Source organism: Bos mutus, chromosome 22 (assembly GCF_027580195.1).
Source record: "Bos mutus isolate GX-2022 chromosome 22, NWIPB_WYAK_1.1, whole genome shotgun sequence".
In the NCBI taxonomy this organism is placed as follows: Eukaryota; Metazoa; Chordata; class Mammalia; order Artiodactyla; family Bovidae; genus Bos; species Bos mutus.
In genome coordinates this window covers 67,092,377-67,118,039 of record NC_091638.1, presented here as the reverse complement: position 1 = coordinate 67,118,039, position 25,663 = coordinate 67,092,377, and the positions used below count along the sequence as shown (strand labels likewise).

At 47.6% G+C, this 25,663-nt stretch overlaps 2 protein-coding genes across 6 annotated transcripts; both read left to right on the top strand.

The window, feature by feature from the left end:
* The first annotated feature begins 1,853 nt into the window (after window positions 1-1,853).
* On the top strand, window positions 1,854-17,894 carry RBM14 (RNA binding motif protein 14). Of its 3 annotated transcripts, none has more exons than XM_005903539.2 (3): window positions 1,854-2,292; window positions 7,972-9,436; window positions 10,211-11,091. In XM_005903539.2, exons 1-3 carry the CDS (start codon window positions 1,956-1,958, stop codon window positions 10,416-10,418), a joined length of 2,010 nt encoding a protein of 669 aa, XP_005903601.2. In that variant the 5' UTR covers window positions 1,854-1,955; the 3' UTR covers window positions 10,419-11,091. The 3 variants fall into 3 exon arrangements, with proteins under 3 accessions (XP_005903601.2, XP_005903602.2, XP_070216056.1); XM_005903540.2 differs by having other exon boundaries at window positions 7,972-8,082; window positions 10,211-10,260; XM_070359955.1 differs by lacking the exons at window positions 7,972-9,436; window positions 10,211-11,091 and adding an exon at window positions 17,756-17,894.
* LOC102283708 (RNA-binding protein 4) lies at window positions 17,818-25,663 on the top strand. 3 transcript variants are annotated; one of them, XR_011461998.1, is made up of 5 exons: window positions 17,818-17,951; window positions 19,011-19,434; window positions 22,710-23,394; window positions 23,560-23,724; window positions 25,246-25,663. XR_011461998.1 is itself a non-coding variant. In XM_005903542.3 (4 exons), the coding sequence occupies exons 2-3, from the start codon at window positions 19,023-19,025 to the stop codon at window positions 23,384-23,386; spliced, it is 1,089 nt and encodes a 362-aa protein (XP_005903604.1). In that variant the 5' UTR covers window positions 17,818-17,951; window positions 19,011-19,022; the 3' UTR covers window positions 23,387-23,394; window positions 25,246-25,663. The 3 variants fall into 3 exon arrangements, 2 of the variants coding, with proteins under 2 accessions (XP_005903604.1, XP_014336238.1); XM_005903542.3 differs by lacking the exon at window positions 23,560-23,724; XM_014480752.2 differs by lacking the exons at window positions 22,710-23,394; window positions 23,560-23,724.

The following is a 25,663-nucleotide window of genomic DNA, read 5'->3' as shown; positions in this document are numbered from 1 at the left end:
ATGTCCAGGGAACTCCTTGGCAGTCCAGTGGTTAGGACTCTGTGCCCACTACTGCGGGCCTGGGTTCCATCTATCCCTGGTTGTGGAGCTAAGATCCTGAAAGTGGCAATGAACCGCCAAAAACAAAGAAACAAGTAAACAAAACAAGCCCCCAAATTTTTATGTCCAAAAATAAATTTATGGCCATCTACAATGTTCCCCATATCAATAAATGGCAACTTTATGCTTCCCTTTTCCTGGTGTCATCTTTGACTTCTTTCTCTCACAATTCACATCCTATCACATACTGTGTTGGCTCTACAGTCAAAGTATATCCAAATCTAAGCACTTCTGCTGAATTTTACTACAGCCACCCTAATCCACTCTCACTTCTCACCTGGATTTTTTTTTGACAGCGCCCTGCAGCAGACCAAAGATTAAACCCCTACCCCCTGCAGTGGACATGCAGAGTCCTCATCACTGGACTGCCAGGCAGGTCCCTTTCTCCTGGATTTTTGCTGCAGTGATAACTGTTCTGAGCAAATGACTATCTTCTGTTTTTGCCCATTTCAAGAGCCGCCAGAATGATACTTATAAAACTATGAAAGCTAAGTCCTATCAGGAAAACCCCTCTTCTCTCTATAGACTTTCAGCCTCACTAAGACTGAAAGCCAAAATTATTTAAATGGCCCACCAGGTGCTATACCTCCTCCCTGTCCTGATCTATTATTCACTGTGTTCCACCCTCCAGCCATACTAGCTCTTGTGATTCTTTGGACAGACACACTCCTGCCCCAGGACTTTCTGACATGTTCTTACAGGCTGGAATGATTCCCCCATAGCATGGCTCCCTCAGTTATTTCAAGTCTTTATCACTACCTAACAGGCTATTATGTTTTACTTATTATCTGCCTCTCTCCACAGTAATACAAGCTCCAAGGTCGGGATTTTTGTCACTTTTTGTTCACTGCTTTATTTTTGGTCTTGTCCCAACAGGGTGGGCGCTGAATAAAATTTGTAGAATGAACTTGCAAGCAAACATTTTCCTGAACTTGTCACATGTTCTTACATTTTTGACATCTTCTGCCATGCAAAATCTTTTCCTCTTTTTTAAAGGCTCAACTTTCATCCCCTCAAGGACTGTTCTTTTGACTCAATTTCCGATTTTATTAAACTTTTTGTTGTGGAAAATTTCAAACATATATCAAGATTGATATATCTTATTCCTTGTTTTTAATGTCCATAAAGGCAGAGGTGGGGTCTGATTGGCTTTTCAGTGTCTCCAGCGTCTGCCTGGACCTCAGCAACCTCAAGGAATGTGTTTCCAAAGAAATTAATAGCACGAGGGTTTCTATGGGGCAGATGCCGCTCAGGGCCCCCTCAGACGGCCCAGCACAAGCGGCAGTCCTGGGAGCCAGTCCCGGGAGTCTTCTGCTGAAGGAAGGCGTTTGTCCTGGTTTCTCCCGCCAGGCCAGGTCTTCCCGTGGACACTCTCGCTGCTACCCCTAGCTAGGCGCGGGTTTGGCCTAGGCGGCCAGAATGGGAGAGGCTCTGACTTACGACTGAACTAAGTTTTTCCTCTGGGCCTGCCGATCCCGCCCCACCCTGGCCAGAGGCCGCCTAGCTCCTAGGCCTCTCAGCTGCCCCGGCGCTCCCTGCGCGCGTAACCCCTTTTCTTCCCCTCCCCCCGGCAGTGGCGGTTGGTCGCGCGCCGTCGTCCCTCTCCCACCCCCTCCGCTAACGAGCGGGCTCCAGACCCTCTGGGATTGGCTGCGTCTGAGAGCATTTTCTCTCAGCCTCTCTGATTGGCTGCATGACGCGCGGGATCCGGGCTCCGATTGGCTAGGTCAGGGCGCCTGCGCGGCGGGGTTCTCGGTCGCCAGCCATTCCTAGGGAGGACTGCCGGCCGTTCGGACGTTTCGCCTGTCGCTGGAGGAGAGGTCCCGGCTCTCCGGGAAGGCGGCTGCGGCGGCAAAATGAAGATATTTGTGGGAAACGTTGATGGGGCCGATACGACGCCGGAGGAACTGGCAGCTCTCTTCGCGCCCTACGGCACGGTCATGAGCTGCGCCGTCATGAAACAGTTCGCCTTCGTGCACATGCGCGAGAACGCGGGCGCGGTGCGCGCCATCGAGGCCCTGCATGGCCACGAGCTGCGGCCGGGGCGCGCGCTCGTGGTGGAGATGTCGCGCCCACGGCCTCTTAACACTTGGAAGATATTCGTGGGCAATGTATCGGCAGCGTGCACGAGCCAGGAATTGCGCAGCCTCTTCGAGCGCCGCGGACGCGTCATCGAGTGTGACGTGGTAAAAGGTAACGTGCAGGCGGGGGCGCGCTCGGGGCACTCTGCTTGTTAGCCACGCCCCTTTCCCGGGGGCCGGTCACAGCGCGGTTGGTGGGGCGGGGGTGGGGCGAAGTCCGCGGGAGTGAGGCCGGAGGTGTTGGGGGCGCGTTGGGTAGAGCCACCGTCCTCCCGTGCGGTCCAGGCACCATTAACCAAATGGGAGGAAGCGGCTCAGGGTGGGTGCGGCGGCCACTGAGAGCCGAGCTACGGGGCCGGGGACGCGCCTGAGATACTTGGGAGTATACCGGGGGCGCGCCTTCTACTGGTCTCCTGGGCCTGGCACCGAGCGGAAATTGGGAAGTGACGGGCGCAAGCCGGATCATGGAGCGGGGAAGATTTTGCCACTTCCCCACTTCCTCTCCAGACGTCTGTCAGAGCAAGGGAAAAGGTGGGGGCTGATCCCCCCGCCCCCCACCAAAAGCCATCCTCGTGTTCCCTCCCGGTGAATGCTCCCGAGCGGAAGGTAACGGGGCCCTTGGAAGTTTTTCGGGCTGGGATCTTTTAGTACTGTGTGGCGTGGGTCTGCTCATGGGCATAGTTAACTCCTGGGTACCGGGCGGGAGGCGAGGGCTTCCGAACTACTTTGGCCTTTCAGTATTGTTAGGTGGGTTAGGCCTGGCAACTCTGCGCTTTCCAGCTCCCTCAAACTTGTCCCGTCCCCCACCCCCCGCTTTGAGACCGATTTTACATCCGTAAACTGGAAGCCCCGACCTTTGACCTGTGGAAGAAGGCTTGTTTTATGAAAAGGCCTCTTCTGAGCCGCTAACTTGTCAAGCCGGTGCCCCGGAGCAATGTCCTTCTTTTCTAAACACGGTGATTTTGCAAGGGGGCACACTCTGTGGCTGAGGAAACATGGGGACTTAGTAGTCGTCTTTGCTTGAGTAGTCTTCATGATCGGGGTAGATCCTGAGAAGAATGTATCATCATAGTTTAGGCCTGACTTCCTTTTTTGGACCCAGGTGACTTCTTTTCATAGTCTGGGTTCTTACCCCTTAGGCTCTTTTTCTGTTTTGTTGGCAAGATCAGGAATACAGTCTTTGTGTGTGTCCAGTCTGTGTTCCACTTGGAAACAGATGAGAGTTAACTTTGCCTTGCTGTATCTTCAAGGATGCAACCTAGGAGTAAGTATCTGGTTCCTGGCTGCTGGTTTTGAATTCGTACCTGCTCATAACCTGTGTAAGAAGTTGTGAGGATAGTAAATAAATTTGGGGGCAGGTGCTTTATTCATTTCCTCCAAGATGCATCATTTGCTGTCCTTGAAAGGCGCATCTTTTGGGTCATTCCTTAGCCTTTCTACTGGGGGAAGTGTAAAGGCTGGTAGTCACCATTAGGAGTAATTCCTTCTTCTGCATTAATACTGCGTTCTATTTTCCTCAACTCAGGCTGTACAAGTTCATGACTATCCAGGCAGGCTGTATGGTGCATGGATTTTTGCTTTTATTTAGAGTGAAAGAATGGGAAAGGCCCCAGATTGGGCTCCTGGCCAGGAATTGGATAGGGGTATACGAGAGTTCTGTGTTTTGACCTACTACGTTTTTGTGTGTAGTTCTTTAAGCAGGCAGTCTACTAGATTGAGAGTTCTGAAACTTGCATCTGAGGGGACTGTCTATGGAACTCATTGGTCAAGGAGCCTCCTTTGGGGTGGTAGAGAGAGCTGAATATTTGCTTGAATTGCTTGGGACTGACACAGTGACAGTGGATGTGGGGGTGGAGTGGGGTGAACTGTGTAACTGGGTCTGGTTTTTAGAAATTTTGTTTCCTTGTGAAAGTTTTGTGCATTTTGTCCCTTTGTGAACATTTGATTTGCCAAGTGCTTTGACTTCTTCAGGGAGTGGTGGTTAGCTGTTATTTATAGTTATGCTGATATGTGAGCTCAGGATAATATTTTGATACAGAGGACTCTGAGAAAGGTTTGAGGATCGTATGCGGGCCCCCCCATGCCTTTCTATTTAGAGTGAAGGAAAATGAGGTTTTTAAGTTAGGACTGTAGTAGAGGAGACTGGCTTTGGCTCTATAAATAGCTTACTTATTTCTTGGTCTGGGAAAGGACATTTGAGGTGTCTTATGTTGATTGTCAGGTCTTTGAAAAGCACAGAAGCTTAGTATTGCACAGGGCAGCCAGTTCTGTTTTATTTCACAGGGGGAAAATTTAGTTGCTTGGTTCCGGGACCTTAGATATGATTTGATTTGGAGAGAGTAAAAATCTCCATAGCAACAGCAGATTGTAGCCACTCTCCACAGTTAAATTCTATTGGGTGTTAAAGGATGAAGTCTCAAGTGTTGCTGACAGCTTTAGGAACCAGTCAGATTTCAGAAGTCTGAAAGGCAGAAGAGGAAACTGTTTCCTATGTTGTGGGTGGCCATTCTTTCCTTCTATGTATAGCTCTGTAGTTTCACTTTAGAAGTTTTTACTCTGAGAATAGGAAAACTCATGTTTCCACATTCTGTTAAGTTGGGTATTGGAGGAATTGTGATGCCAGATCATTAGGGGATCTCTGTAAATCATTGCCTGGTAGTCCTTTTAAATGAGATGAATTACTTCAGAGGTCAGTTTCCTTGAACTAATTCAATTCAGGCCATTGAGTCCCTGGAGTTTGCTAGTTCTTTGTTGTTGTTGTTGTTGTTGAAATCATCCTAAGAGGAGTTGGGTTCCTGGGTGTCTTTGATAGGGCTAGGCCTGGGTTTAGCTGCTCAGGGTTGGCTAGGCCTCAGGTGTTTGAGTCAACTGGACAACCTTTTCACACTTCCCTCCAGTATCAGGCTTAGAAACTTCCTGATATAAATTGGTTATAATTGTATCTCATGGCTTTCTGTCAGTTATATAGTTCATCTGTGTGGTCAATTGAATTGTACCTATGAAATTTCGGTTTTCAAGTTTCACAAGTTGGTCTCTAAATAAAACCTAGCTAAGTAGGAAATAGACAATGTGATATCCTATTGCTCTTGTAAACCCATTGAAACATTTTTGTTGGGTGTTTTTTTCCCTAGTTTCATATAGTCCTAGGAATTTGTGGATAGGTTAACCAGGAATATAGTATGATTCCCTTGTAGTTCCTGGAGGCTTTTTTTTTTTTTTGGTAATTCCCTTTAATCTGCCTACAAACTTGCTTTCTACTTACCATTGCATTCCCCTGGTGCTAGGCTCAACTCAGTCTTTTCTTTTGAAGAAATCTGGGACTACCAGCATTGATTTTTAGCTCACTCTACCCAGAGTGGAGGTGAGAGATCAGAGGACAGTTTTAGTGCCCTGTGGCTAGGTCTAAAGAACACTTCTGCTTTTCACAATTGGTAGATGAATCAGGTTTGGGCCGTAAGAGAGTGAAGACAGTTGTGATAGTTCATCTTGTTTCTTTATCATCTCTGGCAAGTTCCAAAGTTGCATTTACAGATGGCGTTGTGTCTCTTGTGTTTTATTAGAAATGAAGGATCATATCCTGTAAGGAAATAAGCCTATGGTTATTCCTAGGCTTGAATAAGTATCATGATTTTTATCATAGAGCTATTTATACTTTCAGCTGTTGTTCAATCACTAAGTTGTGTCTGACTCTTTGCGACCCCTGTGGGTTGTGCCCCCAGGCTCTTTTGTCTGTGGAATTTCTCAGGCAAGAATACTGGAGTAGGTTGCCATTTCCCTCTCCATATTTATACTTTATAAGGCATTTTTATCATCTCATTTGAATGATTTGGGCTTGCCTGGTGGCTCAGATGGTAAAGAATCCACCTGTAATGCAAGAGACCTGGGTTCATTCCCTGGGTCAGGAACATCCCCTGGAGAAGGAAATGGCAACCCACTCCAGTATTCTCGCCTGGAGAATTCCATGAACAGAGAGGATCCTGGCAGGCTACAGTCCATGGGGTTGCAAAGAGTTGGACATGACTGAGTGCCTAAACACATTTGTTGAATCTTGAAACTCTGAGGTGGGCAGGAAGAGGGGAGAAATAAATTTTAAGTTCTGTAAGAACTTAATAAAGCAAGTCAGTGATCTGAATCTTCAATTGAGGCTAAATTTTAGCAGCTAGTTCCAGAATTCTTTTGCCATACCACACTTCTGACTTCTACCTGTTGATTATATCTTTATTCTCATTTTTGTAAGAGTCACTTCGGTTGCATTGCGTTACATCCAGGAAAATTACTTGCTTTATAGAAGTAGCTATAGAGCCAGTCCCAGTGTGGAAGTTTCTGAATATTAGGACACTTGTTTAGAGGACATTTAAAAGGATTTTTTAAAATCAAGAATGGAACCTTAGTAATTTCATGTAGGTAATTTTTCATTTCCTAAAGTGATGTAAGAAAGATGGGGTTCTGATACTTGAACTTTAAAAGTAGCCTCAGGTCCAAGTGGTGGTAAGTACATGATCCCGCGTTACCACAGGCATGATCTCATTGTTCTTCAGATTCTGCTTGCACTATTGTGATTTGTGAGATTGGATTTGGACAAGAATTTCTTCCTATTCCTTTCTTGAAGGTTTCCTGTTCTGTGTAGTTGATGAGTAGGACTTTGAGATCAACATCCTGTCTTAGAGCCTGTCCTCCCACAGCTCATTCAGATCCTAATTGAGGGCCTGTGGGATAACCTCTTAGCAGAGCCTGGTAGCTGCAGGAATTGCAGCTTCTTCCATGAAGCTGAGAAACTAAATCTTTTCTCTGAACAGAAGCCCAAGGAGTAAGGGATGTCTCTTGATACAAGTATCAGTGGAGAAGGTAATGTGGCCTAGGAGTGGGGAGTGGCTTGTGCCTGAACTGAGTAGGGCCTGGCTTAGACTGGGCGGCTCAGTTTCCATTCCCACATTTCATTGGCTTACATGGGGTCCAGCGTCTCCCTTTCTCAGCTTAAGTGTCTAGTCTTAATACACAATCCTGCCTTATACATTGACTTCTTAGGGATAGACTGGTGTCGTGAAGAGGCATGGAGAGCTGGGATTCTGTTTCTGGCTCTCACAAGTGAATTTGGGGCAAGCCATATAAATTCTCTTGAGTGGGTTTGCCCACCTGTAAAATGGGGATAATGATCCTTTGCTCTGCCTGCCTCCTGGGATTGTTGTGAGGCTCAGATGGGATCTTGTGCATGGAATGCTTTGAGAATTGGGAAGTACTGAGGGGAGATCATATTGGAGGACTGTCACAGATCGTGTATTGCTATGTAGCTCTGCCTTAATTGGACCCTGGGCTGAGACATGGGTCATGTCGAGACATAAATGGTCATTTCCAGTGTTTGAGAGTTAAGCCTCAAAGGTGAACAGAAGTGTTCGGTGGTCTTGGGTTAGAGAATACTGAATAATTGAGTGATCCAGGAATGCTGTCTGCATTTTTGTCTGCGGATTTGTACTTAATAGAAGATGAAGATTAGTGAAGATTTTTATCCTCTGTTGCAGTTCATCTTTGCTCTTTCTTTTCTGAGCAGGCAATTGGGTGAGGTGGCAGGGGAATTGGGGAGTACAGGAAGAAAGCCATAGGCAAAGCTATTTGGGACAGTCAGAAGCTTTGTTATATGGGAATTACATTTTATGACCTACTCCTGGAGAGGAGGGTTTGGAGGCCTGGAGGTAGCTGGCAACAGCTGGGTGCTGTTGGTGTGTCCAGTTTGGGACCCATCAGGTAGCGTGCCCTGCCCCCCTAATTGCTAACCCTCTGTCTGCTGCTTTATCAGACTACGCGTTTGTTCACATGGAGAAGGAAGCAGATGCCAAAGCCGCCATCGCGCAGCTCAACGGCAAAGAAGTGAAGGGCAAGCGCATCAACGTGGAACTCTCAACCAAGGGTCAGAAGAAGGGGCCTGGCCTGGCTATCCAGTCTGGGGACAAGACCAAGAAACCAGGGGCTGGGGATACGGCATTCCCTGGAACTGGTGGCTTCTCTGCCACCTTCGACTACCAGCAGGCTTTTGGCAACAGCACTGGTGGCTTTGATGGGCAAGCCCGTCAGCCCACACCACCCTTCTTTGGTCGCGACCGCAGCCCCCTGCGCCGTTCACCTCCCCGAGCCTCGTATGTGGCTCCTCTGACGGCCCAGCCAGCCACCTACCGGGCCCAGCCCTCAGTGTCACTGGGCGCTGCCTACAGGGCCCAGCCTTCTGCCTCTTTGGGTGTCGGCTATCGGACTCAGCCCATGACAGCCCAGGCAGCCTCTTACCGCGCTCAGCCCTCTGTTTCCCTTGGGGCCCCATACAGGGGCCAGCTGGCTAGCCCTAGCTCCCAATCGGCCGCAGCTTCCTCGCTTGGCCCATACGGTGGAGCCCAGCCCTCGGCCTCGGCCCTCTCCTCTTATGGGGGTCAGCCAGCTGCGGCTTCTTCGCTCAACTCCTATGGGGCTCAGGGCTCCTCCCTTGCCTCCTATGGTAACCAACCATCCTCTTACGGGGCACAGGCTGCTTCTTCCTACGGGGTTCGTGCAGCTGCATCCTCCTACAACACCCAGGGAGCAGCTAACTCCCTAGGCTCCTATGGGGCCCAGGCAGCCTCGTATGGGGCCCAGTCTGCAGCTTCATCACTAGCTTATGGGGCCCAGGCAGCTTCTTACAATGCCCAGCCTTCAGCCTCTTATAATGCCCAGTCTGCCCCATATGCTGCACAGCAGGCTGCTTCCTATTCTTCCCAACCTGCTGCCTATGTGGCACAACCAGCTACAGCTGCTGCTTACGCGAGCCAGCCAGCTGCCTATGCCGCACAAGCCACCACCCCGATGGCTGGCTCCTATGGGGCCCAGCCAGTTGTTCAGACCCAGCTGAATAGTTATGGGGCCCAAGCATCGATGGGCCTGTCAGGCTCCTATGGGGCTCAGTCAGCTGCTGCGGCCACCGGCTCCTATGGCGCTGCAGCTGCCTATGGGGCCCAACCTTCTGCCACCCTGGCAGCTCCTTACCGCACTCAGTCGTCAGCCTCATTGGCTGCTTCCTATGCTGCACAGCAGCATCCCCAGGCTGCTGCCTCCTACCGTGGCCAGCCGGGCAATGCCTACGACGGGACAGGTCAGCCGTCTGCAGCCTACCTGTCCATGTCCCAGGGGGCCGTTGCCAACGCCAACAGCACCCCGCCGCCCTATGAGCGTACCCGCCTCTCCCCACCCCGGGCCAGCTACGACGATCCGTACAAAAAGGCTGTCGCCATGTCGAAAAGGTACTGTATGCCCCCCCGCCTCTGCCCCCAGCTGGGGCTCAGGGCAAGGGGCTGAGGTTGGCATGGGAGGGAAACTGGAGCCATCGGCCCCTCCCTTGGCCTTCTCTACTCCTGTGGGATGTCCAGAGGCCGAAGTGGGTGATGTCTGTGAACTTCCTGGTCACCAGGGTTTAGGTGGAGCTTCGTGCTCAGCCTGGGGTGGTACCAGCTAGTCAGGCTGGGAGGAGTGTCACCTGTCTAGACTAGCCCAAGTGCTATTGGAGCTATTGCCTGCAAGATTGTGGCCCATAGCCTCTCCCACTGTCTCAAGGATCCTTAAGCCTGTTAACGTGGTTGTCCTGGCCTTTGGTGGGGGTGGGTTTGAAAGAGTAGTCCCTTTGGCACTCACTGGCTGAAGGCAGGGTGTATGTGGTGCGTCCACTCTTTGGGAAATTGGGGACCTTGCTTTCGTCCGCCGTTCTGTTGGTAAACAACCAAGGTCTTTTCTCTGCAGGGCCCAGGGGTGGGGATAATTTGTTTGTGGTTTGGGAATGTAGGCCAGCGTCCACCTTGGCCAGTTCAGAAGGGAGGGCTTCAGTGGTGGGCTTGGTTTCCCACAGTTGGACCAGGCTTGATTTCTTGCCCTGGATAAGGTGATGAGCCTTCTGAAAAATCTTGTTTGTTGGAGACCAGTCTGATTACGCCCTCCCTGCCCCCATTGGCATTTCCCCAGTGCCCACCTGGAGCCCTCCCCTCGATTGTCTCATTCACCAACTGTCTTCTTCTCTCGACTAGGTATGGTTCCGACCGGCGTTTAGCCGAGCTCTCTGATTACCGCCGTTTATCAGAGTCGCAGCTTTCGTTCCGCCGCTCGCCGACAAAGTCCTCGCTGGATTACCGTCGCCTGCCCGATGCCCATTCCGATTACGCACGCTATTCGGGCTCCTATAATGATTACCTGCGGGCAGCTCAGATGCACTCTGGCTACCAGCGCCGCATGTAGGGCCGTCCTGGGATGGGGCACCACAGGGAGGGAAGGAGAGGAGAGATGGGGTCGGGTGCAGATCCAGGTTATAACTGCTGGCCCATACCTCTCCTGTTGGTGGTTTTTCATCCCCTCTACCATGTGGGCCTTCCCCAGGAGACTATCCTTTTGAGTGTTCGGCAGTAACCTACTTTGTTCCTTCGCCTCAGCAGCAAATCTTGCTACTGGCTCTAGATCTGCGGTTCCCCTCTCCCCTGCCCCATCTCCCTAGGATGGGAATCTCTTTTATGTTTTGATTTTTTTTCCTGGCTCCCTTTTATTTTTGTGCGCGATATTTAAGGTCGTCTGGATGGGGAAGCAACCTGCAGCTGAGGTCGGCGGCGCCTTTTTCTTTTTAGATGTGAGGGAGGCCAGGAAAGGGTTAGCTTAACCATTTCCTATGCGCCAAGCTGTGCCAGGTGTCCAGGGGGCCCTGACTGTGTCCCTCTATAGACTGTGTTGAGACTGAGTTCCTGTTGGGACAGTCGGTTGGTACATGTCCAGTCCCTACTGACCCCTGACGTTCTAGCTGATGCTGTGCGCCACAGTGCACTTCCCCATCTCCCCAAGTAGGTGGTGTTAGAAAACCTTAATTTTTTTTCCCTTTTGTATGGACTACAAATAAAACTTGGGGCGATTTGCAGTTTGGAAACCTGGTTGTCATTGTCTTGATTGCACTCAGTTTCAGAGAAGCCAGTTTGACATCCAGGAATACATGACAGCTGAAGGGAAGGTGGCCAGAGGACCCAGGGCAGATGAGGAAAGGGGTCTGAACCTGGGAATTAGAATGATTTCCCTGCTGCCAGAGGGATTTAACTCCTTTCTCTGCTAGTCTGCCATCTTAAGGACTGGAGAATCTGGACAAAGTTGCTTCGACTTGGGTTAATCACACCAAAATGCAGTAAATTTATTGCCCATTTTCCTCGCCCATGCTTGGCTGTTTCCTTGACTTGTCTCCAGTTCAGAAACAACCTGGACTCCAGCAGGGTGGTTCTGGGGTTTGACTTCTCAGGTGAGAAGTGGGGAATGGGCTCCTTTGGTGCTTAGAAGACTAGTAGGGCCTTCAGGTAGTGGGCTCCAGTGAGTACTGGGGCTGGGACCTGGAAAAGGGTCAGTTGGGTTCAGGCGGTCACGTTAACTGTGGCGGTGTCTCTGTGGTTGGGACATTTGGAAGCCAATATGGGGGGATTCTGGCCATAGACCTGGTATTTTGCCTGTTGAACATCATCCTGGAGCGTCCTGCCTGCGTCCTGCCAACCCCTGCCATCATAGTCACCGGCGACTGCAAATTCCTTCTCTCCATCTGTTAGGGTTTCCAGATGTTTTCTGGCTGGGTTTATATTTGAAGGTGTTACGGTAGACCATGGGAAGGGGGCAAGGTGCAAACATAACTAAGAAGGGCGCTGGGACAGGGTAAGGAATTGAGTCTTCCTATACTTTTACTCTGGGACTAGGGGTTCAGAGGACCTGGGCACAAAATAAGATGATTCTAGCCATGACAAGATGGAAGCTTGGCCTTCCTGATGGGTGAATGGAAGACTGGTTGGGTAGGGTGGTAACGGGAAACCTCCTAACATTCCTTTGGGAAAGGGGCTTTAGAGATTTGATTTGGGAGTCTTTGGGCACGGTGATTTTGGGGAGGTGTGTTGTCAAGTGGAGTTCAGGTTGGTTCTCTTCTGCCTCCACTGGTTTCTTTCGAACTTGCTTATGACACAGTAGTTTGCCCCAGGTGTTCTCTTCCCTCTGCCCAGTGGGCCAAAAGCACAGGCTCTGTATTAAGTATGAACTACTTGCGGATGCAAACTGGAGTGATCTCAGGGGTGCTGAGGCCATGGCTCTCTCACTTTTCTTTCTGCTCACTGCTTTGCTGCTGCTTTCTGTTTCTTTTAAGGACTGGGAAGAGGGGGAATCTAATAGGTTTCTTGTCAGTTTTCTGCAGTGAGAGTGGGGTTATCACAGGGCCAACCTAACAGACTTAGCTCTGGTTATTTCCCTGGAAAATCAAGGGTTGTTTAATTGTAGTGCTGTGATTGTGGCCTGTGTATTTGTAATTACTTCTTTGTCAGTGTGATTTTCTGTCATCTTTCTCTACAGTGAGCGTTCAGCCACTGTCCCAGTCCCACAGTTCGTGTGAAAAATAGCCTAATGTGCTCTCAGGGCCAGTATTGATATTTCTTTATTACAGCTTTAGTTCTTCAGAGCAACCTGGCCGAGATGATCACCCAACTTGTCATCGCTAGGTACTGCTGCCCTTGCTGCCTCTGCTGCCAGGCTTCTGGTTTAAGCTCTGAAGAGCTCTAAAGCCAAATCACTTGTCATTTTCCTCTTCCTTGCAGATGGTTTTAAAATTCTCTTCCCCTTTTTTATTTAAATTATGCTACCTGTGTTAATCCTATAGCCAGCTTCTCCTACTTTGCTTTTTGTGGGTTTCTGATTTCCAGGGTCCTATAACTTGAAGACGGTTGGGTTGAGTGAATGGGAGGATAGACATTTAATGTGTGTTTTGGGAAAAGGGGGTGGGAATATGGGCTCACAATATCCTTCAGGTCCTTGTAGCTTGATCTATCAGCTCTAACTTGACCTTCATTGGAGAAGTTTTAAATGATTTATTCCTGGAACAAGACTAAAGTCTTCTCACCTCATCAGTCTGTTCTCTGAGGTTTGGACCTTGTTTCAGATTGTCTGGGGTGGGTCTGGGGCTGCTACCCTTGTACTGGCGGGAATGGGACTCACTGAGTGGTCAGCCTCTATAGTAGGCTGCCTTTCTAGTCATTGTCCATTAGTTAAGCTCTGCCAAAGTCTGTACACAGATGGTTGGTTCCAGTCATTTTGTCCTGTTAAGCCAAGTAAGTTGACTATAATGTCATAATGAAAATAAATTTCCTAGATTTATGGACCAGTGTGTAATGTATTTAATAGGAGGTTTGGGTAATAACGATAAGATGGATAGGATAGGTGGGAAATACTTACCTTCTTTCTTTCTTTAGGTGCCTTTAAGAGAACATTAAGGGTAGAATCTAGTTTTCCAGGAAAAAAGTTCTTAAAATGATTTCAAGTCTGTAAATCATTAGAAATACGGTGTCTGTATTGTTGGAAATAGTGTTGAGGCAGCTGAGATGAAATGCAGTGATCACCCTTGGGCTGATCTTGGGGAATGGGTAGCCCAGGGGAGGCAGGACCTGCCTCGATGACCTAGTTACATACAGTTAATAGCAGTGCCAGGCCTTCCCTGGCAGTCCAGTGGTTTGCACTGCACTTCTGCTGCAGAGCAGTGTGGATTTGATCCCTAGTGGGAGAACTAAGATCCCTGTACGTGCTGGGAGACAAAACAAATAACACTAGGGAGGTTGTAGGTAAAGGAGGAGCGAGGATGGTGCAGTCCCATTAGAGAAAACTGGAGCTAGAATTTGTTTGCTTTGAAACTGACTTGGCAGAGAGAATTACTGAGGGTGCTGGCTCTAAAGTCAGACTTCCTGGGACTTCACTGGTGGTCCAGTAGTTAAGAGTCTGCCTTGAAATGCAGGGGACGTGGCTTTGATTGATAGTTGGGAAAGTAAAATCCCACATGCTGTGGGACAACTAAGCCTGCGTGCCCCAACTAGAGGGCCCATGCAACTTGACACAGCCAAATAAATATTTAAAAAAAAAAAGACTTTCTGAGTTTGGATCTTGGTTCTGCCATGTATCCGTGTGGTCTTGGACATGTCAGGAATTCTACCTCAGTATTTTCATCTATAAAATGGGGATAATAGCTCACATCTACTGAACATAACTTTATTGCAACTCAAATGTATTAGGTACTTATAAACCTTTGATTAATTGGGAAATTGAGTGTGTAGGTTAAGTAACTTCACAAGGCTGAAAAGTAGTGGATCAAGGAATTGAATCAGCCATTTTGAGCCATCCAGGATTTTGCTTGTAATACTGTTGGAAGGAGCAAATAGCATGTATCAGGTATAGGGCCTCATATATAGTCACTGCTAGCCATCTCAGAAGTAAGGAGTTAGAACATTTTGGGGAGGTTGGGATGGCCTACTGAAAGCACACAGCTGAGGAAAGGACTTTGGATATGGGTGTGAGTGCAGCATGTGAGTAACAGTGAAGGAAGGAAACTTCTGTAGTAAGTGGTACCTGTGTGATGTAGGCCACTGGACCGTACCAGTTTTGGTCACCTCTGGTTTCAGACAACACTGTTGTATCCTGGGGATCAGATTCTTCTAGGTATGGAGAAGAAAGGTATGGGGTAGGGCAGAGGTTCCCAACCTCCAGGATCTAATGTCTGATGATCTGAAGTGGAGCTGATGTAATGATAGAAAAAAAAGTGAAAAAAAAAAAGTGCACAGTGAGTGTACCGCACTTGAATCATCCTGAATCCAAATCCATCCCCAAGCCGTGGTCTGTGGAAAAACTGTCTTCCGTGGAACTGGTCCCTGGTGCCAAAAAGGCTGGGAACCATGAAGATAAGAGGACCTCCCCAGACATTAATGGGAGGCTTAGAGGGCATCACCGACTGAATGGACGTGAGTTTGAGTAAACTCTGGGAGTTGGTGATGAACTGGGAGGCCTGGTGTGCTGCAGTTCATGGGGTCGCAAAGAGTCAGACGCGACTGAACTGAAACTAGAGGGTGTAGCTGGCAGTGGTGTTGGAGGCCTAGTGGCTCCCTCTGAACACTCCCAGAGAATGTTTCCCCCTGGCTTTTGAGCATCTGCTTGTTAGTACTAAGTGTCCATGTTTTCAAGCTGGTGTTGACTAAAAATCCAAAGTTATTTCTTTCCTCTTGGTTATCAAGAATTTAACTCATGTGTTCATTTGTCCATTTGTTAACAAATACTTGAGTGCTTGCCATGTACCAGGTACGGTTTTAACACAGGATAAATACATTAGGAAGGAGAAATAATCTGCATACTCACATACCCATTCTCTCAAAATGCCTAGTGCAGAAGGGCACACATTGTTTCTAAAATTCATTTTCCTTTGATGAGATTTAGGCTCAGATGGTAAAGAATCTGCCTGCAAAGTAGGAGACCTGGGTTCGATCCCTGGGTCTGGAAGATCCCCTGGAGAAGGGAATGACAGCGTTCTTCAGTAATCTTGCCTGGAAAATCCTATGGATAGAGGAGCCTGGCGGGCTACCATGGGGTTGCAAAAGAGTCGTACATGGCTTAGCAACTAAATTAGTAGGCAGTAAGAAAATGTCCTTGCCCTTGTAGAACGAGTATTTGCTGGGGGCAGGGGGTAGGAGGAAGTGAGAAAATGAATCAACAAGTAGGATTTCAAGTGGTGGTAAGTATTTGGAAAACTACTGTGGAGTTCATGGGGTAGAACTCCAAGGTGTATGTAGGGTTGGAGTGGGGAGATGTCTAGATGGGGTGACCAGCTTAGGACCTGGAGAAAAAGAACATTTCATTCAGCCTGAATGAGCTTGGGACATAGGCTACTGTGCAGGAGCCTAGTGGGAGTGGGGGTGGGGTGTGGGGTGTGTGTGGGGGTGGTAGGAGCACTGTTAAAGAGATTGGAGATTTTGGAAATCCAGATTGGGTAGTGTGCATTGAAGCTTTTCCAGTTGCCATGGGTTTTAATTTAAAACCCATGATGTGATGGATTTGATTAAATGATTTAATGTGGTTTGCTCAGTTGGAGCAAAATCAAATACAACTCAAATCTAGAGGGCTTTCAAAAGGTAAATCCGATTAGGGAGTGGGTGTGGTTGGTGGTCTGCAAACTGGCCTGAACTGTGATCCTGAGAATTATATTCCCAGTTTTTCACCTTTGGACTTGGGAGAGATTGCCGGTAGAGTAAGCTGACCTCATATGCTTTGGTATTTTGAAAGGTTTATCTCCAAGGCCACTCAGGGCAAAAATTTTGGAAGATCAAACAAAGGAGCTTAAAGGATTTCTAGACCGGATGTGTTTCCCTGCCCAAATGGAGTTGTGACTGCCTCCAACTTGCAGCAGACTAACACGCAGTTGTTTTTTTTCCATCATTGATCCTTTGCCCTTTACTCACAGCTGGAGTGTCAGCATCAGGATGCACAATGAAAATGGACCACGATTAGTGATCCCATTTGTAAATACAACATTTTCACATTTTTTAGATTATCTTTTACTACCCTAGAGTAAGCCTGGTGTGCTGCAGTCCATATGGGGGTCGCAAAGAGTAGGACATGACCGAACTGAACCCTAGCATAAATTCTTGACCACCATTTATTTCTGAGTCGTCAGGTTTTAAAAATGTTTCTACTTTGACTTCGCTTTTCTCGCTATGATCCCCACCCCTTTTGGCGGGGGGTGGGGGTGGTGAGCTCCTTTGAACTGGTGCTGTGTTGTATTTGTATTATCTCCACTCCTGAGGATCCCTTTCCTCAAACCACTGCTTTTATCATGTTTTTAAGTTCTTCCATTCTCCCCTTTAAACTCCCTCTTCAAGAACTGCCTGCAAAAGGGTCATATTCATAATATGGGATTAATGTGAAGAAACCAAAGGATGATTTTTTAAAAAGCCAAATGGACGCCCTGGAGGACTCTGTTTTGGATTGTATTTTTGCTTGTTTAGCTGGTTGTGATTTATTAGGTTCTTTATTCCCTTTAAGGTCGGTTCTAGTTTAAACCTAACATCTCTGACTGATGGCGCCCAATAAAATAAAACAAAAAACTTCGCTGCTCTAGTTTTTTTCTCAGGGCAGGGTGGGGGTGTTTTCTCAACCTCCACAGAGAAACCTTTTCCTCATCTTGAATCCCAGGAGGGTGGTTTCTTGAGGGAACCCTCAACCGAGTCGAATTCGTGGACCTTTATAGCCTAATTGAAGCTGAGCCCATTAACCGTTTTGAGAGTCCTTTCACCACCTATGAGAGCAGTTTCAATTGGAGGGTAGCTCTGGGACTTCCAGGGCGCCACTGTGGACTCGGCCGAAGGAGGTTGGTTTCTTCAGATGGGACGCTTCGCTGTTTTTCTTACCTGGCTTCTGGGTCTGCGTAAGCGTCCTTCGTAGCATCCGAGCTGCGAAGGGGTGGCGTTTGGGAATTTAGAGGGAGAAGTTCGGAGTAGAAGGCAAAATGGAACGCACGTGGATTGGCGAGAAGTGGAGACTTAACAAAAGTTGGCGCCATGACGCTAAACACCGACCCCCACACCGGAGTCCTAACTCGCTCCGCCTAATGGCGGGCGGAACCCCGCCTGCGAAGCTTACGTTGGTAGGCCCGCCGTCATGCCGACCTCCTACCCAATCAATGACCTCGGCTTCATGAGGGTGTTGCTCATTGGCTTTCGAGTAAACGCTCCGAGGTTACTGACGTTTCCACCTCTTCCCGGCCTCAGGTAATTGGCGTTCGTGATAACCAATCAGGAAGAGCATCTACAGGAACGCCTGCCTTTTATTTTGTTGAACGGCCAATCCGGTGGTAGGTTCTCCTCCCCCTCTCTACCCAGAGTCACTACTGCGGCCGTCGCCATTTTAGCGTTTTGTCAGAAGCGTCCGCGCCGCGAGGAAGAGCATCTGCTGCTTTTCGTGCGGGTGAGAGACTCCGAGCCTTTTCACTGTTTCTTTTGCCTTGTTAAATCTCATTCCTTGGGCTTCAAGGGTATCCTTGTGGGGTAGTGGCCTCCACACCCGTCACTGAGAGCCGACCTCTGCTCGGCGTTGCGCGGTAAGCCTGAAGCAGCCCTTCCCCCACAACCTCCCCTGAGAATATACTTTCTCCCCACCCTGCCCTCTGCCCGACTAGGCTCGGCCCACTGCCTCGAGGTTTCCATCGAGTAACCGCGCTTCCGTTAGATTTAGGAATTAACCACGTTTTAAGGATCTCTTAGGCCCTGAGACTTGGTTGTCAGGCCGATGAGGTTCAAGCCCCCTTTTCCAACCATGCATTTCTCCAATTCTCCAGGAATTCGTAGGACGGCACCCCAAGAGAGGCGTTCCCAGTTCTACACTTATATACTCTTGGAACGCCTGACTCTCCGGCCTAAGTCAGCGGTTCACTGCTTCTAAAGGAAACCCTAAAACCTACTTTTAAGGTCCACCTTTCCGGAAATGGTGGCTGATTCTTCGGTTACGAGAGGAAGAGACAGTGCATAGTTTCAGACGGTCAATCCGGTTAGACCTTTTCTTTTAAAAAAATATTTTGGCGGCTCTACCGCACGTCTTGCGGATCTTAGTTCCCGGCCGGGAATTGAACATGAGCTCTCTGCGGTTCAAGCGTGGAGTCCGAACCACTGGACCCACCAAGGAAGTCCCCCTGATTGTCTTTATAGTAGTTAGAAAGTCCACTATTCTCTCGGCTACATTTATGCCCTCACTTTCATTTCCATTACCGTTTAAAATTATTCAAGTCTTATCAAACCGTATTTGACTACCAAGGATTTTTATTACAGATGCTTTCTTGTATCTGTTGGTTCTGTAGCGGGCCTTCTTATTCCCGATTCCCTTTGATAATTGTGTAGAAGTGTGCGTGTGGGACGTGAGAGAAAACTGGAAATATTTGCCAGACAGAAAGGAGATGGCGGTATTGGGTTTTTTTTAAAGCTGATGTGGGCCTGAGATCTTTCGTTAGAAATTTTGTTTCTTTTCGCCCAGGCTGTGTCCGAGATGGTGAAGCTGTTCATCGGAAACCTGCCCCGGGAGGCCACAGAGCAGGAGATCCGCTCTCTCTTCGAGCAGTATGGGAAGGTGCTGGAATGTGACATCATTAAGAACTACGGCTTTGTGCACATAGAGGACAAGACGGCGGCCGAGGATGCCATCCGCAACCTGCACCACTACAAGCTGCACGGGGTGAACATCAACGTGGAAGCCAGCAAGAATAAGAGCAAAACCTCTACAAAGTTACATGTAGGCAATATCAGCCCTACTTGTACCAACAAAGAGCTCCGAGCCAAGTTTGAGGAGTACGGTCCAGTTATCGAATGTGACATCGTGAAAGATTATGCCTTTGTACACATGGAGCGGGCTGAGGATGCAGTGGAGGCCATCAGGGGCCTTGACAACACAGAGTTTCAAGGTGAACCATCCTTTTTGGGAAAGAGGGCTGAACACAAGGCTTGTGTAGAGAATAGATTGGATAAGTAGAAGGGAGGGGTCATGGGTAGAGACAGCTGTTGGTTGGCTGATGGATGGTGAGGATTAAGAGTGGATGATGAACTTAAATGGAGAATGCATGGGATTTAGAGGCTTTACCTCAGGCAAATCAAGTTTGGGAGAAAAATCACTTGGCTTTAGATTGGAACCCCTAGGCATTTTTATCTATTAGTGCAGAAATCTTTCCACTGAAGATTTGTTTGTTCTTTTTTTTTTTTGGCAGTAGTAGTAGTAAGGGAGAAGGCAATGGCACCCCACTCCAGTACTCTTGCCTGGAAAATCCCATGGACAGAGGAGCCTGGTGGGCTGCAGTCCATGGGGTTGCTAAGAGTCGGACACGACTGAGAGACTTCACTTTCACTTTTCACTTTCATGCACTGGTGAAGGAAATGGCAACCCACTCCAGTGTTCTTGCCTGGAGAATCCCAGAGAAGGGGCAGCCTGTTGGGCTGCCGTCTATGGGGTCGCACAGTCGGACATGACTGAAGCGACTTAGCAGTAGCAGCAGTAGTAGTAACGGTAGTAGTAAAGCGCAGAATGGTATTTCACTCTGAAATTTATTGCCTCAGCACACCATGTTGCATATGAAGGACTTGGCAAAAGCTGCCTTAAGCCACCCGTTCAGAAGCAAAATACCAGTTAAGCTTCCCAACTTCATCCCAACTCATAGCTTCTTAGTAAATATAATTCATTGTTAAACAAGTCTTTAGAGAGCTAGTGTGTTTAAAGGGCTTTATCTCTTACTACTTTTTTATTATGCATGCACCAGAGGTTCAGTTTGGAGGATGAGGGCACTGTGGGATTAAAGGATAGTTTCAGGAGTGTCTGAGGAGAAGGTATGGGGATCTGCGGGGGAGGGGGAGTCATCAGGGAGGGGGCGATAAAGTTGATGCCTTTTGCTGGTTTGAGGAGTGGGCTCTCACATCTTTGGTGGAAAGACCACTTAGATGGGTGATATCTTGGAGCCTTGACGAGAGTAATAGTGTGCCTGGAAGGCAGTATGCTATGGATGATAGTTTATTTGGAATATATTTTGGTGGTTTATGATCTGAGCTTTTGTGGCAAGAGTGGCAGTCATGAAGGGGATGGTGACCATGGTGAGTTGCTGACCTTAGTCTTCTCCCACCTGCTTTGGGTTCCCATATGGAAGTCAGTGATGAGCCTTTCACCTTTGGTGCAGCTGCTTCTAAATTACAGGTTATTCCCATAACTCCTTGCTATATTTTTAACCTATATTCCACTTTTTCAGCCAAACAAGGTAGTGGCTGCTGCTTTTCCTGAGCACTCCTCTTAAGAATCATTTTGGCTATCTTTGATGTTTATATAAATTGAACTTTCTTAGATCTGGAAGTCTGATCATCATTCCCCCTAAGTTAATGGGTGCCTTGGGTCATGGGTGTTACTGTGCATTATTAAAGACAAATGTCACAGGTCTCTCAGGTCTCATTTTCCTTTTTTAATTGGTAAGTTGAGAATTACCTTGTGTCAACAGTGTAATTGGGCGCAAAGGCTGCTCTTGTGGAGGTTTTAATACTCTTCTACACTTTAACCAAGTTACAGAAGAGGTGGTGGTGTCTCCTTGCTACCACATGTAAGGGAAGGACAGTGTGAGCTAATACAGGATAAATCCTTGGACCATGACTCTTGGCTTCTGAACTGTAGGCTCTTTGATGCTTAGTTACTTTTGCGGATTTTTTTTTTTTTCCTGGAGAATTTTTAGATCAGGACATTTATTAGTGACCTTCATGCCTTGAAGGTACATGATTGGTTCCTTAATTGCTCTTGTTATGTCTGGTTTTGTTAGGTGCCAAAGTGGCCACTTGGGCAAATGCAAGGAACGTGGGTTAGCACTTAAAAGTACTTAATTGCATATCCTATCTCTTAACTGGCAATCTGCACCTACCAGAAAGTTTGTTTGAACCAGAACTTTTTTTTGATAGTTTGATCCTTCCATCCCCTATCCCTTTTCTAGTCTTTAAGAATTTACCTTGAACTTTGTAGGTGAAATTGTACCACCTTCTGTAATGTTAGGTGCATAGATGACCCGACCTCTCTGTTTACCCCCCTGATTAAGCATTTTTAAGCATGGGGCCACTGTTCTTTGCCATTTGCATGCTTGGGGGCATGATAACCAGTTGTATTGGAAAGGTTTTGCTGGAATTTTGCTTACTGTTAAAATGGTAGATCATGTTAGGTGGACACTGCTTCTGTGAGAAGGTTTAAAACTTAAACTTTCTAAGAAATGTTTCTTCTGTTAGATTTTCAAAAGTAATATTTTTCCATTTCCAGAATACAAGTTCTAATTTTGAGCAAAAAAATAGTGTTAAGTACATGTTGTTGGGATCTTGGGTTTTTTGAGGAAAAGTATTTTAATCTTGCTGAAATGAACAGTTTGATCCACTAACATAAGTATTCATTCTCCACTTTTCTCATCCTTCCCCCTTTCTTCCACATTTTTCGTAATACCCTTTTTGAAAATTCAGCCATCTTGTGAACTGCCTGCCCTGTTTTCTTTGACCCCCTACTTTAAGAGGTCGCTGAAGATTTTAAGTAATTCTTGTTATAATGAATATCAGAACTAGCAATTTAAAGGACCCAGTTAAGGATAAAGCAGCCTGTCAACTTGTATTTTGCCCCTCTTCACGCATTTGTGAGGTTTTTTTCCCCCCCCCAAAAATCTTGAAACTTCCCTACAGCATTCAGCCATGGATCAAGTCTGGATCACTATCAGTGGTAACTTCAGTGTCTTGCTCTATTCTCTTTGATTTTGGGGTGATGTGGAGGACTGACCTTTGCATTTTCCTGCTTAATGAAGTCAGGAGTCTTAATAGTGAAGATTGGAGGTGTCAGAATGTTGTAGAGCACTCTTAATTGTGGTGTCTTCTGACATTGGGCCCCTGTTCAGAGCAGTTTGTGTCCGTAGTTACTTGGCAAAAAATGAAATGCCTATTTTTGAATGAGAGTAGTTTTTCTTAAGCATTAGACTGATGTTTGAGCGGAAACATTTCTTCATTTATCTTTGCCTGAAGTCAGGTCATCATACTGAATTTATACTGGACCTTTAAAAAACCATTTTAAAATGGCAGTGAGTCCTGCATTACAGTTGTCTAGGTAAAGCCAGCTATGACCAGTGTCTGGGGTAGGGGCTGGGGCTATGACTAAGAGTATAGCAACCCTTCTTGCGTCTGTTTCTTCAAGGCAAAAGAATGCACGTGCAGTTGTCCACCAGCCGGCTTAGGACTGCGCCCGGGATGGGAGACCAGAGCGGCTGCTATCGGTGCGGGAAAGAGGGGCACTGGTCCAAAGAGTGTCCAGTAGATCGTTCGGGCCGCGTGGCAGACTTTACCGAGCAATATAATGAGCAATACGGAGCAGTGCGTACACCTTACACCATGGGCTACGGGGATTCATTGTATTACAACAACGCGTACGGAGCGCTCGATGCCTACTACAAGCGCTGCCGTGCTGCCCGGTCCTATGAGGCGGTGGCTGCTGCAGCTGCCTCTGCGTATAATTACGCAGAGCAGACCTTGTCCCAGCTGCCACAAGTCCAGAACACAGCCATGGCCAGTCACCTCACCTCCACCTCTCTCGACCCCTACGATAGACACCTGTTGCCGACCTCGGGAGCTGCTGCTGCTGCTGCTGCAGCAGCTGCTGCTGCTGTTACTGCAGCTTCCTCTTCATATTACGGGCGGGATCGGAGCCCCCTGCGTCGCGCTACAGGCCCAGTCCCTACTGTTGGAGAGGGCTACGGTTACGGGCATGAGAGTGAGTTGTCCCAAGGTTCGTCGGCTGCGCGGAATTCCCTGTACGACATGGCCCGGTATGAGCGGGAGCAGTATGCGGATCGGGCGCGGTATTCAGCCTTTTAAAGCTTGAGGTGAGAGCGGTGGGGTGTCCCTGGTTCTGGTTTTGCCGTCCCTCCCGCAGCCTAAAGGCTCCAATTAGGCTGCCCTGCTTGCTTGCTTTTGCAGGGTTAGGGTAAGGATGCTAATGGTTCAGGGGATTAGGGAGAAGTCCTAATTATTTAATTTTTCTGAAATAGACAAACATCTTTAGCCGCCATGGCTGTTTTTCCAGGACTCCTAGTCCCAGGAGTCAACCTGATTCCATTTGTGTCTGGAAAAGCAAACAGTGTGACGTGATGAATCTCGGGTCACACCTGTGTGCTGTAATTGAACTGAACCTGGAACCCGGACATCAGACCCAGGTGTGTCGTTTCTCAGAGCCTTTGTTGGAATTCCTAGGTGTGTGACATTATTAATGTTTGCAGGGTTCCTCTTCTCCTTCATGCTATGTGAAAGGTCTGCTAGGACCTGCACAGTTAAAATCTGTAATTGTAGTTATAATTGGTCATCACTGCTCAAGTTCCAGTTACTATGAAGACTACCCAATGGTATCATCTTAATCTTGAAGCAGTGTGTTTCTGACATTTCTGAAGTTAATCCCCAATGAGCTTTAGAGAAAAAACTTACTTGATGGTAAGTTGGGGTAGAGAGGAATAGAAAAAGATCTTTCAATTTATGAAGTTAATTTCAACACGGAGTCTGGGGCATAGACTCAAATTCAACTTCTCTCCTCAGTTCACATTCATTCTCTGAGCTGAATAGGATGCCCACTCCATTGCTTTATCTTTGAATCTGTTCTGTGAGAGCCTGTTTACTTTGTCTAGTTTTTTTTTTCCCCACTGTCCCCACAGTGTTAGATTTGACATCCTCTCCATCTCTTTAAGGTACATAATAATGTAAATAATGTATGCACCCCTGCCAGTTCTACTCTTCAGTAATGTTGAAATCCAAGGTTGGGAGCTTTGCCTTAAGCGGATCACTCCCTTCATCTTCCCACCAGGTTTGGGCAGTTAACACTCTTGAACCACCAGCTGTGCCTTGAGTCCTCTGGCTTTTTCCTATACAGTTTGAGCCTCATGATCCATTTGGCTCTACTTGACTGTATTCTCTTCTGACGCTTGCCAGCTTTGGGCTCTAGGTATATGAGATTGCTGTTGTATTTAGGGGTGTTTCACAACACCCTTTGTCTTGAGTAGCTCTCATTGTGGCCCAGACATTCCCACTGATCCATGATCCTGAGGTAACAGGATGGGTGGTACTGCCACCTTTTCCCATTAGGGCAGAAAATACGTGACTTGCCCAGGGTTTTGGGATAGGAAATAAAACTAGTGGAAAAGAAACTTGAGAGACTTTATGTTTAGCTTACACACGCTCTCCAGTACATTCTTTTATTCCCTAGGCAGAGTTGGATGCCCTCAGGTCTTACAACTTACTCAAATTGATGTTACTTTTTCCTGAACTTTAAATGGTTTTTAACTTGCAGCCCCAAGATTCAAACATATATTTTTTTCCAGAGAGCTAATTGGAACCTTTTCCTTTTTCCTGCCCTTCAATGACAGTTTTTAAATGTGGAAATTACCTTCTTTGAGGAATGCTGATACGTTAACATCAAGAGAAATGCAGTGTCTTATCTACTGTCATAAAAGAAAGTTTGCCAGTTAATTGAGAGAAAAGAGCCCAATCTGGGGTTACTTGACCTTCCCAGTTACTCTGGCCTTCAGGCTCTTTTTCACTTTGAGAGATTATTGTGATACTGTGGATGGATACAAGTAAATTTAAAAAGAGTGTCAAGTTACCATACTTTATGGATGTTCTTTGAAGGGTTAAGTGGAAACGCCCTTGTGAGCTTTGCTGTAAAGCCCCTGTATTTTGCTCTCTTTCAGGTGGGATGTGTGTGGGCTGAAATTCCGAGCTGCGGTTGTGCATGAGAATACACCCTTCGTGGTACCCCATCTCCGGGACGGCTCTGTGCGTTCAGTCCCTCAGGAAACGTGGACCTTAAAATTTATCTTGAAAAGTTCAGACCACCTCTTCCTCTCCTCTCTCCTGCCCGTTTCCCATTTCTTTCTGTCCTTCAGTACTTCTGTAGCTCCCCGTTATGTTCTTTTCTCCCAGCAGGCCTCACTGTGTGCAGAAACGGGTAGGGGTTGTGCTGTCGCCCCACCTCCTGCTTCCAGTGGGTGTTGTGAGAGTGTCACCGCTCCTGAGTCTTTTTGACCCAAAGGCTTGTAGCGGGTGGACACATAGAGTTGAATCACTTTTTTCTTTCCGGTGAAATAAATGGTTTTTCAACTTAGGAAA